This window comes from Rhinoraja longicauda, chromosome 38 (genome assembly GCF_053455715.1).
Source record: "Rhinoraja longicauda isolate Sanriku21f chromosome 38, sRhiLon1.1, whole genome shotgun sequence".
In the NCBI taxonomy this organism is placed as follows: domain Eukaryota; kingdom Metazoa; phylum Chordata; class Chondrichthyes; order Rajiformes; family Arhynchobatidae; genus Rhinoraja; species Rhinoraja longicauda.
The window spans coordinates 1,289,788-1,305,007 of record NC_135990.1 but is presented as its reverse complement, the minus strand read 5'-3'; the positions used below and the strand labels follow the sequence as shown (position 1 = coordinate 1,305,007).

The following is a 15,220-nucleotide window of genomic DNA, read 5'->3' as shown; positions in this document are numbered from 1 at the left end:
TAGTGGGTGTAGGATAGTGTTAATGTACGGGGATCGCTGGGCGGCACGGACTTGGAGGGCCGAAAAGGCCTGTTTCCGTCTGTATGATATGATATGAGGAAAAACTTTTTCAGTCAGAGTTGTGAATCTGTGGAATTCTCTGTCTCAGAAGGCAGTTGAGGCCAATTCTCTGAATGCATTCACAAGAGAGCTAGATAGAGCTCTTAAGGATAGCAGAGTCAGGGGGTATGGGGAGAAGGCAGGAACGGGGTACTGATTGAGAATGATCAGCCATGATCACATTGAATGGTGGTGCTGGCTCGAAGGGCCGAATGGCCTCCTCCTGCACCTATTGTCGATTCCAAGTTCAGTCAATGTTGTGATGTGGAAGTCAGTCAAATAAATCAGTATTTAACGATTTCTTGAACAATCAAGACATGCCCTAGAATGATTGCCAAGAGGCCACAGCTGTGTAAAAATAAATCTTACAGAGGTTGCTTGGAAGACACAAGTGGCATTCCATGATTTCTCTTTCTTCATGCCAATCCAAGCAGATGACAACTCCCATCTGGAATTTTTTTTTTAAAGGAATAAAAATAAATCTATGCCCTTTCTTTGATATCAGCAAAATCCCAACATAAATTGGTGTCATTTTGAAAACAATACTTTGTTTCATTGCACCTCAGGCCTCCTTTAGGTAGGAAAAAACAGTTGTGAAGAGAAAAATTAGAGATCTCCAGGGATTTTGGACATATCAATCTTTCACGCAGGTGCATTAGTTAAACATCAAGTATATTTGTCCTTCACAATGCTGAGAAGCACCTGAACTGAGCTGCTGTGGAAGTCTGGAACAATGCTTCAGACTTGAACATCTGTAAGTTGTATTGAGCAGCCATACATACCTTTCTTTCCACAGCCTTAAATGAACCTGAAATCAGACATTTCTCATGGGGACATGATGGACGGTATGAAGATAAGGTAAGAGAATGTAGAAGAGATGATAGGCTTAAATAAAGTAATCAGGAGATAAATGAAAGAGTGATGATTCAGAAGATCTTAACATTAAATGGCTTCACAGAAATGCAACTGAAGCGCAAATATAATCATGACTTAATGTAATTGAAATTGTGTTTTTCATTAAATCTCATTTCTACAGCTAATTTCATCCAAAGTTCTTACCATTTATTGAAATATATGTGTGCATTAACTGCAGTAACATAGCAGTTGGAAATTTGCACACAAAGAACGATGACCAAATTGTCCTTTTTTTATTAGGTATTGATGCAGGATAAATATTGGCCAGAACATCATTTAGAATCTGCAATTATTCCTGAAAATTGTGTTTTGAGTTCTGTTAAAATCCATTGAAAACAACATTTGGGCATCAGTATGTTATCTCACTGCAAGATGGGAACTCCGAACAGAACAGCACTCAGTGCTCCACTGGGAGTATCGACTCAGACAAGAGTTGTTTATTCTGCAAACACTTAAAGGTTATTTTCCTCTGTATAAACAAGGTATTAAACAGAAGACCGCATGATTGTTCAAGGCTTTGGCGGTTCGCCAAGGTCCTCAGACACACTGTAAATTGAACTTGATAATCTGCTTGAACTGGTCAGGGAAATCGGGTCAAGTGGTTGCACTCAGTCTTGTTATCTCCCAATGCAAGCAATCTGAATCAGTAGCAGCAATGGAAACAACAGGAAGTTCTGCATGACCGATTATTTTTTGCCGATAAAAAGGGAGGAAAATAATCCAATTTTACTTTTTTGATTTAAATACCATGTAATTTACTCACAGCTCAGTACACAGAATAGTGTCAGATTAAATATGCGGCTCCCTTAATGGATAAAGACCTTGAATTCTGAAGGCAACACCAAGGACCGAAAGGAAAGCAGGGAAGCAACAACTTGCAAGAAAAAAAAAGTTAGTGTAGTTTTAAACTCTTGTCCAACATTTTGTGGTCTGACAACTCCCGTAATTTGGAGTGCCTTGAATCGGTAGTATAAATCTACAATCATTACTGAGACTTAACCAAGATCCAACTAAGACCAAGGACCTAATCAAGAGCCAAAGCTGATGAACTACAACAAGTGTTCATCCCAGTTTGGCAAAAGAACAAACCAGGAAAGGTAGTGCATCCGTGGCTAACAAGGGAAATCAAGGATAGTATTAAAACAAAAGATGAAGCATACAGATTAGCCAGAAAAAGTAGCATACCAGAGGACTGGGAGAAATTCAGAGTCCAGCAGAGGAGGACAAAGGGCTTAATTAGGAAAGGGAAAATAGATTATGAGGGAAAACTGGCAAGGAACATAAAAACAGACTGCAAAAGCTTTTATAAATATGTCAAGAGAAAAAGATTAGTTAAGGCAAATGTAGGTCCCTTGCAGTCGGAAACAGGTGAATTGATCATAGGGAACAAGGAGATAGCAGACCAATTGAACAAATACTTTGGTTCTGTCTTCACTAAGGAAGACATAAACCGTCTGCCAGAAATAGCGGGGGACCGGGGGTCTAAAGAGATGGAGGAACTGAGGGAAATCCAGGTTAGTCGGGAAGTGGTGTTAGGTAAATTAAATGGATTAAAGGCAGATAAATCCCCAGGGCCAGATAGGCTGCATCCCAGAGTGCTTAAGGAAGTAGCCTCAGAAATAGTGGATGCATTAGTGATAATTTTTCAAAACTCTTTAGATTCTGGAGTAGTTCCTGAGGACTGGAGGGTAGCTAATGTAATCCCACTTTTTAAAAAGGGAGGGAGAGAGAAAACGGGGAATTATAGACCAGTTAGCCTAACATCGGTAGTGGGGAAAATGCTAGAGTCAGTTATTAAAGATGTGATAGCATTACATTTGGAAAGTGGAGAAATCATCGGACAAAGTCAGCATGGATTTACCAAAGGCAAATCATGTCTGACGAATCTTATAGAATTTTTCGAGGATGTAACTAGTAGAGTGGATAAGTACCGATGTGTTATATCTGGACTTTCAGAAGGCCTTCGACAAGGTCCCACATAGGAGATTGGTGTACAAACTTAAAGCACACGGTATTGAGGGTTCAGTGTTGAGGTGGATAGAAAATTGGTTGGCGGACAGGAAGCAAAGAGTAGGAATAAACGGGTCCTTTTCGGAATGGCAGGCAGTGACTAGTGGGGTACCGCAAGGCTCAGTGCTGGGACCCCAGTTATTTACAGTGTATATTAATGATTTGGACGAGGGAATTGAATGCAACATCTCTAAGTTTGCGGATGACACGAAGCTGGGTGGCAGTGTTAGACTGGGCTTGTACTCGCTGGAATTTAGAAGACTGAGGGGGGATCTTATAGAAACATATAAAATTCTTAAGGGGTTGGAGAGGCTAGATGCGGGAAAATTGTTCCCGATGTTGGGGGAGTCCAGAACCAAGGGTCACAGCTTAAGGATAAGGGGGAAGTCTTTTAGGACCGAGATGAGAAAACATTTCTTCACACAGAGAGTGGTGAGTCTGTGGAATTCTCTGCCACAGAAGGTAGTTGAGGCCAGTTCATTGGCTATATTTAAGAGGGAGTTAGATGTGGCCCTTTTTGCTAAAGGGATCAGGGGGTATGGAGAGAAGGCAGGTACAGGCTACTGAGCTGAATGATCAGCCATGATCATATTGAATGGCGGTGCAGGCTCGAAGGGCCGAATGGCCTACTCCTGCACCTATTTTCTATGTTTCTATGTTTCTATGAACCAAGACCCAAAATCAAACCAAGACTCAAGATCAAACCCAGATTTTTAAAAGTAGCTAAGATATAAAAGGAATAATTAAGATCGAAAGATAAGATCTGAACTAATCTGCAGTTAATTACCTTACCAGTGCAACTTTTTACCTTCTCATCCGACTACATTTCCAATTCACAAAAACTTTGGATTATGGACAGTTCTCAGAAAATGTGCCCACATTTGAAAAGAACAGTTCTTTTGCTCAGAGGAAGATGATCAAGGCAATTTCTATGGTCTGGAATTTGTATAGTCCCAAGGGTGCTGGATTAGAGTTTCAACCTACAGTGCAGGTTGTGAGGAAGAGGTTTCTGAATGCAGATTAAGAAATGAAACTAAAAAGAAAGAACCACTGATGATGTGTTGGATGTGCAGGAATGAATTTGGATCCATTACAATAAGACTGGAAGGGAACAAATGAATCAAAAACAATGAGCTCAGAACATAGAATAGTATAGTACAGGAACAGGCCCTTCAGCCCACAATGTCCATGCCAAACATGATGCCAATCTCCACTGTTGACTTGTGATTCATCATCCTCCATTTCCAGCATATTCATGTGTTTGGCTAAAAGCCACTGTTGATGTCCGCTTCACAGCAAGTTGATCAGAAACCTTCAAGCAGAGATCACGCTTGGGGGACAAACAAGCTGCAAATGAGGCAAACCAGACAAAAGGAAAGAACCAAAAGATCTGAAGCAACTTATGGTTTCCGTCAACACTTATGAGGTCTAGGCAAGTGTTTTGGAGTTAAGGTTGGAGACAGAGAAGAGGAATTTGTGCTGAGAGCAAAGTAAAATTAACGATGGCATCCATTCAATTCAAATAAAATACTCCTCGCTTATATTCAAATTATAGGTTTTATAATCTGACTTCCCATATAATAAGCCAAACAGAGCAATTATATACTTCTGTGGAGGAAATGGACAGACAGCTTTGTGTGACAGGCAACATCTTTGGAGAGAAGGAATGGGTGACGTTTCGGGTCGAGATCCTTTTTCAATCAGTCTGAAAAAGGGTCTCGACCCGAAACATCACCCATTCCTTCCCTCCAGAGATGCTGCCTGTCCCGCTGAGTTACTCCAGCATTTTTTGTCTACCTTTGATTTAAACCAGCATCTGCAGTTCTTTCCTACAGATGGCTTTGTGGGTCAGGACACTTCTTCAGATGAGTCCAATCCTGAAATGTTGCCTGTCACCCCCCACAGATGCTGCCTAACCCACTGAGTTCCACCAGCATTTTGATTTTTGCTCAAGATTCCACACATCTGCAGGCTCTGTGTCATAAGGTCATAATTGATAGGAGCAGAATTAGGCCATTCAGCCCATCAAGTCTACTCTGCCATTCAATCATGGCTGATCTATTTCTCCACAGAAATAACAGAAGTGACATAACGGGCTACTAACAAGATAATAACTACAGAAGTTATCGGTGCTTTTTGCGTGTTTTTTTCTTTACAAGAAACTTGCACAGTTGCACCTCAATATTCTTTGTCAATTCAAAGGTACATATGTCGTATACATAGATCATATATTCAATTTCTCTATTCTGGTCATTTATCTCTGAATTATTGTACTTGACACAAAGGGGAACAATACTGATGCATCCCTTATACATTCATCAGCTTGCTGATGACAGAGTAGAATGATTGGATGGTAATCAGTCAGATTGGTCTGTTCTGCTGATTGTGAGCATGAGACGACTGGGCCATTTTCCACATTGTGAAGTAACATCAGTGTAGCTTAGCTTAGTTTAGAGATACAGCATGGAAACAGGCCCTTCAACCCGCCAAGTCCACGCTGACGATCGATCACACTAGTTCTACGTAGCTTGGTTATAGACAATAGGTGCAGGAGGAGGCCATTCGGCCCTTCGCGCCAGCACCGCCATTCAATGTGTTCATGGCTGATCATTCTCAATCAGTACCCCGTTCCTGCCTTCTGCCTTCTCCCCATACCTCCTGACTCCGTTATCCTTAAGAGCTCTATCTAGCTCTCTCTTGAATGCATTCAGAGAATTGGCCTCCACTGCCTTCTGAGGCAGAGAATTCCACAGATTCACAACTCTCTGACTGAAAAGGTTTTTCCTCATCTCAGTTCTAAATGGCCTACCCCTTATTCTTAAACTGTGGCCCCTTGTTCTGGACTCCCCCAACATTGGGAACATGTTTCCTGCCTCTAAAGTTTGAGGCACAGCTAGTTCTACAGCATAAGCCCTTAGCACAAAACTAGCATGCAATTTGCTAGAATAAATAAGGAGAAGCATTGTTCATAGATGGAACAGTTAATAACCAAAGTATAAGTTGCAACAGAAATAAACAGAATTTTTTTCAAACTGCAGAAAAACAATCCAACATACTAAATTATTCCATAAACCTGTGGCTCAAATTTAATATCAGCAATCATTTTCTAAACTTGCAAATTCATTGTTGAGGTTCAACATTGAAAAATAGCCACCAGAGGTCAGCCAATATTAATGAAGCTCTATGCAACAAACCGTCAACACCATCAGGAGAAAAGATTAAGAGATTATTTCAGAGTAATGAAGCTTTGAACAAGAACATTAAACTTGCAGTATCATAATCTCTCAATAAGTATTAAAGAAACATATTGGCTACAACTCCATAAAAAGACAACAAAGTACTTTATTAGATGATGGCAAATAATTAAATTAGCATACAAGTGAAAAAGTAACCCAGAAATGTATTTCAAAAACCAACCCTGAAATACCAATTTATCAGCCACATTTCATTGACGTTTGATATAAAATCTGTATGATACTTTTGTTCAAGTTCTCTGACAGAAAGGGAATGGTTTCCCCCAGCTATGACCCCATCACATCAGATACAAGAAGCAGCTGAAGAGTCAGAGAGGCAGAGTTTTGCGCTCCTATGCTCGAACACCATTTGACTCAGAAGGTTGCAACTGCTCCTGTTTCTGCATTTAATCACACTGCTTTACCCACTTCTTCCCTAAAGTTTGGTTTCACATTAAACATGAATCCACAAGCCTATGTTGTGTACTTCACACTTGTTAGGTGTGGTGCCAAAAGGGGGTGCAAAGACTGAACTCAGCATTCCATGCTACAAAATGGAAAAAGGATCTGCAAGGGCTTGTGTTTCTGACCAGTCATCAGTGCAGAAAAATATGTTTGAACATATTGGCTAAAGGCAGGACGAAGTTGGGAATCAAAGAGCTTTTTTAGAAGGGGAAGTGGAGGTTGGTTTGCAGGAGAAGGCCAAGAATTAACAAACTGATAAACGTTCATGCAAAATACAACAAACAAAACTAATGCACACGAGCCCAGCAAGGCTAATATATTTGCTCATTCAAACAGGGAAACACATCATTTCCAACCTATGACCAGTTCTACTCTAGCACTTTGTCCTGTGTGAGATCTTGTTCCTTTCTATATCCCTGTTAATACCAAACAATTTTTAAAATATTTTTTGTTGTCAGTAAGAAAAAATAATTTAGAGTTGAACTGTTCCCCCTCCACAAAACTTTCTGAAGGTCATCTCTCGCTGCTGTGAATCAATCAAGAGCTTTGAGCAGACCTAGGTCTGAACTATGCAAACTCAGGGGTGTAATCATTGAGCATTTCAAGTCAGCTTGCTTGCTGCTCTCTGGTTGTTCAAAGATTGCTCTCGGAAAAGGAGAAATTAATACACACACAGAGACACAAACACACACGTAGAAAGAGCAATAAGTCTTTCATTATCTACCTGTCCCCATAAGCGGGGCATAAAGGCTTCGTTTTTTAATGCTATGTTGCATCCACTATTTCTGGCCCACAGATTTAACCGTAATATCTTTCAGCTTCCTCTTCAATACACAAGAAAAATGTCAAGATGCAAGTTTTACAGCTTGTTCTTTAATAAGCTGTGGGCTATTTGTTCATGAACTTGTTTGTACACCATACACAGATATATTTAAGAAATATTAGATAAATTGCACTTTATACATATGATGCCACCCCAACTGCCAATGTCAAAAATACAGAGCTGAAACTGTACAGAAACCTCTTGTCTGTTGGGATGAAGGTTACTGAGCAGTCTATATGAGTAATTATTATAGAATATGACACAGGATAATATATCCTTTACAAACAGATTTCTTGAAATATACAGTCATGAGCATACTATAAGTTACAAGAAGCCCAGCATGCCCATTCCAGTGATTGTTACATTCAGTTTTGTTCCTAATCTACTCCACAGATACTCCCTTTGGTCAGGAAGCTACAATCTTATATCACAGAAATCAAATTTTTCAAAAAAGATTTTTTAAATAGAAGGTTAAAAACAAAAAACATTTGAGTTAACAGTAAGCTTTAGAAATCAGACTAAAAACTCTTCAAGTCCTCTTTGCTTTTAATACTGACAATTCAATAAAAGATTTTCTACTGGGCTAAATTTCAAGGACCATGTATGATATTGGCTTACCTACACTATTATCATGCATCACAGTCGATGAGCTGCAAAATAACTGCACCTTTGCTCATGTCCACTGCTATGCAGACGGATGGATTTGCAAGCAATGACTAGTTAGGTTGGTCCCTTTAATTCCACGTTTCCTAAACGCTACACACCCAGGTAGGAGCAGCATTACTCGACTGGTAAAGTGGTTCCTGAAACCCTGTAAAAATGTCAGACATAGGATGTATGGTTAATGCATTTTTTGTTGTACAGACATTTTGGCTTACATTTCCCAGTGGCCACTGGCATTTCTGAAACATATATATTTTTTAATTATCCAACAGCAGTGCCTCAGGTTAGTGAGAAGTGCTATTGAGTCTGATTGTAAGCATCTTGCTATTTGCGATTTCTTAAATAAGCTCTCTCAATAATCTTTGACCAAAAGCATTAATGGAGTGTAACTATGGGATGACATTTAAATCCACCTTTTTCCTTCAGTCTTCTGCAAAGTCCCCTTTCTGGATGGCAAACACTGTTTAAAACAAGTGCTTCTTCAAGTATGGCCTTGCTACCACAACCCCCTGGACTGCAGATGCCCTTGGTGACGTCAAGAACAGCTGTTTGTGATTGCACCTGCAGCCCAGATCCCCTTCTTGGTACACCGACAGGTGCAGTCTTCTCAGTGTCTAATTGATTAAGGCCACAGTACAAACCTTCTGGCAGGCTTTTTTTAAATAGAGAGAAATCACTTCCCTTTGTCATTCCTTGAGGCAATAATGCCACGTATGAGGATTGGACGTATTGCGTGTGATGCACTGAGATAGCAGCTACCAGAGGAAGATGTGTTGGGATGGATGAAAGACCTCCACTCGATTAGGACAGAAACCCTCAAAAGTCTTTGTCTCACACCATGAACTCATTGCTCCCAAATACCACCAGCTGCTGAGGGCCCCCAAAGTCAGGCTCAGCATTGAATTTTTTCTCTGAGCCCGAGGCCCCATCAGTCGTGTCTTTGGACTTCTGCGCCACGCGCTTCATCATCTTAAGTTTTTGTTTGCCCTTTTCTGGATTGAAGGTCCCTCTGGTTGTAAACTGCGGCCTGTCATCCTGACCTTTAGCACCATCCCCATCTGCCCTTTGCTCAAGGCTGTTCGCGGCGGCGTGCGAACGGTAAAACGCTGGCGACGGTGACTTTGAGCGGAAACGGAATCGCTTTCCTCCTTGAGGTAAACATGACAATGTTTGTGACGCCGTGGGAGAGGAATGAACAGTTGAATCAGCTGGCACAACAGTTTCTGCTTTCTTGCTCTGTGGCCTCCTCAACCTTCTCATTGCTTCAGATCGGCGGTGACCAACGGAACTTACAACTGAACCTCTTTCTGTCAATGAGCAACAAAGTCAGATGTTAGAATGAGCACTTCCCTTGGACTGATTCTACTTGAAGCTGCCAACTTAATCACATAAAAACTCGCTTCTCAAATATATTTTAACAAAAGTTAAATCAGATTTTAAATACATCTTGTAGATAATATCCCCAAGCCAGATTTCGAAGGATTTAGGAAAGTTAGTATGAGACCGCACCTGGAGTACTGTGTGCAGTTTTGGTCTCCAAATTTAAGGAAGGATATTCTTGTTATTGAGGGAGTGCAGTGTAGGTTTACTAGGTTAATTCCCAGAATGGCGGGACTGTCGTATGTTGAAAGACTGGAGCGACTGGGCTTGTATACACTGGAATTTAGAAGGATGAGAGGGGATCTTATTGAAACATATAAGATTATCAATGGATTGGACACGCTAGAGGCAGGAAACATGTTTCCAATGTTGGAGGGTGCAGAACCAGGGGCCACAGTTTACGAAAAAGGGGTAGGCCATTTAGAACGGAGATGAGGAAAAACTTTTTCAGTCAGAGAGTTGTGAATCTGTGGAATTCTCTGCCTCAGAAGGCAGTGGAGGCCAATTCTCTGAATGCATTCAAGAGAGAGCTAGATAGAGCTCTTAAGGATAGCGGAGTCAGGGGGTATGAGGAGAAGGCCGGAAAGGGGTACTGATTGTGGATGATCAGCCATGATCACATTGAATGGCGGTGTTGGCTCGAAGGGCCGAATGGCCTACTCCTGCACCTATTGTCTATTGGAGATGAAGGCAAGAAAGAAACGTTTGGTTAAACCAACTGAATGCCTTTGCTACACTAACCTGAATCCTCCACCCTCCCCCACAGCTTATCCCCACAACCCTAAAGCAGTACTCTCTTCCCTTTGATCAGACCCCTGTCATCTGTCCTTGACCCTCTCCTTCTTGTTTATGCGGTAAATAAAAATAAAATTGCAGATACTGGACAGACTTAGCAGATCGAGCAACATCTGTGGAATGAGACACATAGTGAACATTTCAGATTGAAAACACTTTTCCTCAGACCAAGGGTCTTTGACCTGAAACTTTCTCTTTCCACAGATGCTACCTGACCTGCAGAAATCTTCCCAGCATTTTCTGCTTTTAATCCAGGCCTCTGCTTCTGCTCACCAACTATCTTTCCCACTCAACCCCCTAGGTCCCATCTTCATTCTGGGCAGCAGCACATCCATGGCACCTGTCACACGCTGCCTGAAGAAGGGTCTCGACCCGAAACGTCACCCATTCCTTCTCTCCAGAGATGCTGCCTGTCCCGCTGAGTTACTCCAGCATTTTATGTCTATACACGACTCCCAACCCTGGTTCCCCCACACCAACCCCACCATCCACCCACACAGATGCCAACCCCTTCTCTTGCCCTTTTCAACCCATTGTATTTCTTCCCATCCACCCTGTTTCAAGTCTGCAACGTGCTCTGCAGGCTTTTCTACCTGATCTTCTCAGTTGAGGTGCCAGCCAGGAAATACCTTCTGGCGACAACTTTACTTTAGTTTAGGGATACAGCACTGAAACAGGCCCTTCGGCCCACCGAGTCCGCACTGACCAGCAATCTCCGCACATTAACACCATCCTACACCCCACTAGTGACAATTTACACTTATACCAAGCCAATTAACCTACAGACCTGTACGTCTTTGGAGTGTGGGAGGAAACCGAAGGTCTCGGAGAAAACCCACGCAGGTCACGGGGAAGACGTACAAACTCCATACAGGCAGCACCTGTAGTTGGGATCGAACCCTGGTCTCCGGGGCTGCAAGACGCTGTAAGGCAGCAACTCTACCGCTGCACCACCGTGCCGCCCCTTTAACCTCCTTAGCTTTCCATTGGACCTATATGAACTGCTAACAAGGTGCGTGAGTTTGAGAGCAAATGTCCGTGGATCAGTTACCTTTGCGTTCTGACAGTGCTCCCTCAGAGTCCATGTTGATGTTTTCGAAGCTGTCAGCTGTTCCAATGGATGCTTCCGACTCAAGGGTCTCGTCATCTGAGGCTCGTGGCTCGAGAGCAAGTATTTCAAATGTCAGTTCATCCCTAAACAAAATATAATTCATAAAAGTGTGAGCCATCTGCACAGACAAGAGATGTGTAATGTTCTTCCTGGCCTTAAATCTGATTGCTCTATCACACGTGCCTTTGCAAATGCTAGATTAATGAGTTACTGTGGCTCAAATTATAATGGTTGGCTGCCTGCTACTGAGGAATAATGCCTTCATGACATATAATAGTCATCAAGTCAATATGATCGATTACAACTATTCCCTGCAGAATTGAAAGAATCATGACTTACAGCCTAACTACATCTTTCCACTGTACCCATGGTTACTTTTGTAGCCAGCCTCAACATGCAACGGCTAATCAGTATTCCACACAGTCAAAATACTCAGTGATCACACTAGGATAGCCCAAATTAGGATAGCTGGCAGCTTGCTATGTAGGATTTTTCCTTGATTCAGAAATGGGTCTCCATTGTACAGAACTGCGAAAATGAACTTGGCTGAAAGGAATAGGAACCAGAAAAAAAAGTTTATATGTCTTTACGATGATGGGTGCAGCCGTTTGTCATCAAATCCTTGCCTGTTCACATGGCAATCTGATCCTTGCATAATTTTCCTCTAAGCCATTCTCACAGGTACCGTAACAATTTAATCACTTACACTAGGGGCAATTTACAACAACCAATTAAACACCTAATATGCACCGTTTTGGAATAAGGGGAAACAGAAGCACCTGGGGTGAAGTCCTGCACTCAAAAGGGAGATTGTGCGAGCATCACACAGGGAGAACTGTTGGTCAGGAGCAGCACCAGGTCCCTGTAGCTGGAAGGCAACAGCCCTATTAGCTGGGCCACTCTGCCATCCTTCAGAAGGTTCCATAAAATAATCCAATCTCTGGTTGATGGACTCAGGAACAGAACAGAGTGTTCTGACATTCCTTTCACAATGCCATGTATTAACTGACTTATGGTACTTAAGATTTATAACAACATTTCAAAAAGCCCTACAACTGAAATCACTAAAGCTGAGCTCTTTCCTAGTTACGTAAGGACACATAAATAGAATCAGGGAATTGTCCTAATAGGATCCATGGAAGCTCCTGCTCAGCAGCCCACACTAATCGACTTCCATTCCCTCCTATTTTCTCCAAAACCCTTGAAATTATTTTCTCCCGCATCTATTAAACTCCCTTTACAAAGGCCTGTGAACTTCTGTAGCAATATCCTTGAACGGAAGTCGAGATCAACAGAATTCCCAGCACTTTTTCCTCTGCATCTCCTCTGCATACTTTGTCCTTCACATTAAATCTATATCCCGTGATTCAAGAACCATTTGTTATTAATAACAAGCTCTCTCTAATAGCCCACATAATGCTGTCAGGATCAAATCTCCCCTCAATCTTCATTGACTCAATGAAAACCATCCCAACTTCTCTAACCTTGCAACTAAATTCCCTCATCCATGGAACCATTCGAAGGACCGAATGGCCTACTCCTGCACCTATTGTCTATTCCCGTAAATCTCTCCTGCAATCTCTTTAGGTGTCTCACTTACTCCATAAAGTGTAGTGATCAAAACGTTAGTCAATCATCCACTTATCGGCTACCAGATTATTTTATACATGTTCAATATTACTTCACTGCATTTGTGTCTGGCTTATACTTACAAAGCACAAGGTCCGCATGCATTACTAGCTTCTCACTCAACATGTACTGACATTTCAAACATTTATACACATCTACACTCAGGTTCGTCTGCTCCTGCTTATTTTTTTAAAACTATGCCAATTATCTTATATTGTCTTTCCTTTTCCTTTCTGTCAACATGTATCACTTCACACTTTGGTTATTAAAATGTCATCTGCCAACTGTCTGCACATTCCATCAGCCAGTCCCCTTGTAGTTTCATACTATTCTCTGTGATCCCCAAACCTCTCAGTCCAGTGTTACCGTCAAATTTTGAAGTATTATTCTGCACAAACTTGTCCAACTCGTTTGTTTGAATTGTGTACTTCTGCAGAATGGTGGCATTGTTGACACAGCCCAGCATTTACTGCGTGTCTCTATGAGAAGGTGGGAAGAGAGCTGCCTCCTTGGACAAAAGCAGTCCTTCTAATGGAACTCCCACAATGTTGTCAGTTTGGGAGATCCATGATTTAGATCAGCAGCAAATGGCAATGTATGTCTGGAAACAGCCCCTTCAGCCCAACTTGCCCAAGTCTTGAGATAATTTATTATCCAGGCTGCACTAAGTCCATAGCTGCAACTTTGCTAACTTCTCCTACATGGGATTAGATAATAGACAATAGACAATAGGTGCAGGAGGAGGCCATTCGGCCCTTCGAGCCAGCACCGCCATATAATGTGATCATGGCTGATCATTCTCAATCAGTACCCCGTTCCTGCCTTCTCCCCATACCCCCTGACTCCGCTATCCTTAAGAGCTCTATCTAGCTCTCTCTTGAATGCATTCAGAGAATTGGCCTCCACTGCCCTCTGAGGCAGAGAATTCCACAGATTCACAACTCTGACTGAAAAAGTTTTTCCTCATCTCAGTTCTAAATGGCCTACCCCTTATTCTTAAACTGTGGCCCCTTGTTCTGGAGCCCCCAACATTGGGAACATGTTTCCTGCCTCTAACGTGTCCAACCCCTTAATAATCTTATATGTTTCGATAAGATCTCCTCTCATCCTTCTAAATTCCAGTGTAATAGCTTTAGAAAATCAACAGAGACAACATTTATTACATTCCCTTTGTTCATGAACATTCGCTATAATTTAATCTAAATATTATACCATCTGGCTACTTGAGCTCATGTCTGCAGGGCAAAACTCTCATAAACCAGTCATGTACTCTAAATGCTTGCACCCCTTACTTTTCCTTTTGCAGAGTCTCTATTTGTTCGGTTAACACCCTTTCCTCTTGCTGCATGGCTGCTTTCTGTTGCTCTGTCAAATCCACATCAATCGACTCGTCAGCGCTCGCCATTTCTTCTGGAACATCTGCGATTGACAGCAACTGCATTCCTACCGGAGACGTGGGGCTGTTGTGGTTGGAGCGGCGAAGACGGCCTTTTCCCTACAAAAGTTACGGAACAACCCAATTAGTCAAAAGACAAAGGGAATTGAAATGCAAACGGTCTGTTCCATTAGTAAAATATAGGACATTAACTATCAATGTCGTAACATTCACCCCTTTTGGCTAATAGCGTTTCAATTTTGACAATGGAAAATCATAGAAATGGGTCAAGATCATGGTACAGGTGTCATCAAGACAGGTAAGAGTTGGAAAATGAGTATCCTATGAGTATTTAAACCGAATAAACCATAAAGATTTAATATTCAATCCTTAGTCTGTGTTGATTGAGCTGATCTTCCAGGCTTTGTGCTCACCACTAAATACCACTGGTCACTGCCTGAATCATACGTGAACATTGGGTGAAGTTCAGATTACTGTAGCTACTCCTCATAGTTAAATAGTTGGCAGATAAGGATCTACCAGAGAGTATCGGGTTTGAAGACTATGCCTTAGTGAGAAGTCTTCTCCCACGTAAGAACAATAATAAATGAAAAATCGACAAACAGAAAATAAACTGAAAAGCTGTCAACAAGCTCGGTTTTAAAAGTGCAATCTGTACATGATAACCTAATTCAAATATTGCTCCTTCCATAATCACCTCT

At 41.7% G+C, this 15,220-nt stretch overlaps 1 protein-coding gene across 1 annotated transcript in view; it reads right to left on the bottom strand.

Moving 5' to 3' along the window:
• Nucleotides 1-6,383: 6,383 nt before the first annotated feature.
• The window catches only part of myo9aa (myosin IXAa), a 165,224-nt gene continuing 156,387 nt past the window's right edge, over nt 6,384-15,220 (bottom strand). The window contains 3 exon segments of the mRNA XM_078429986.1: nt 6,384-9,515; nt 11,435-11,577; nt 14,416-14,618. Of these exon segments, the coding sequence (XP_078286112.1) occupies nt 9,040-9,515; nt 11,435-11,577; nt 14,416-14,618 (822 nt within the window). The 3' untranslated portion in view covers nt 6,384-9,039.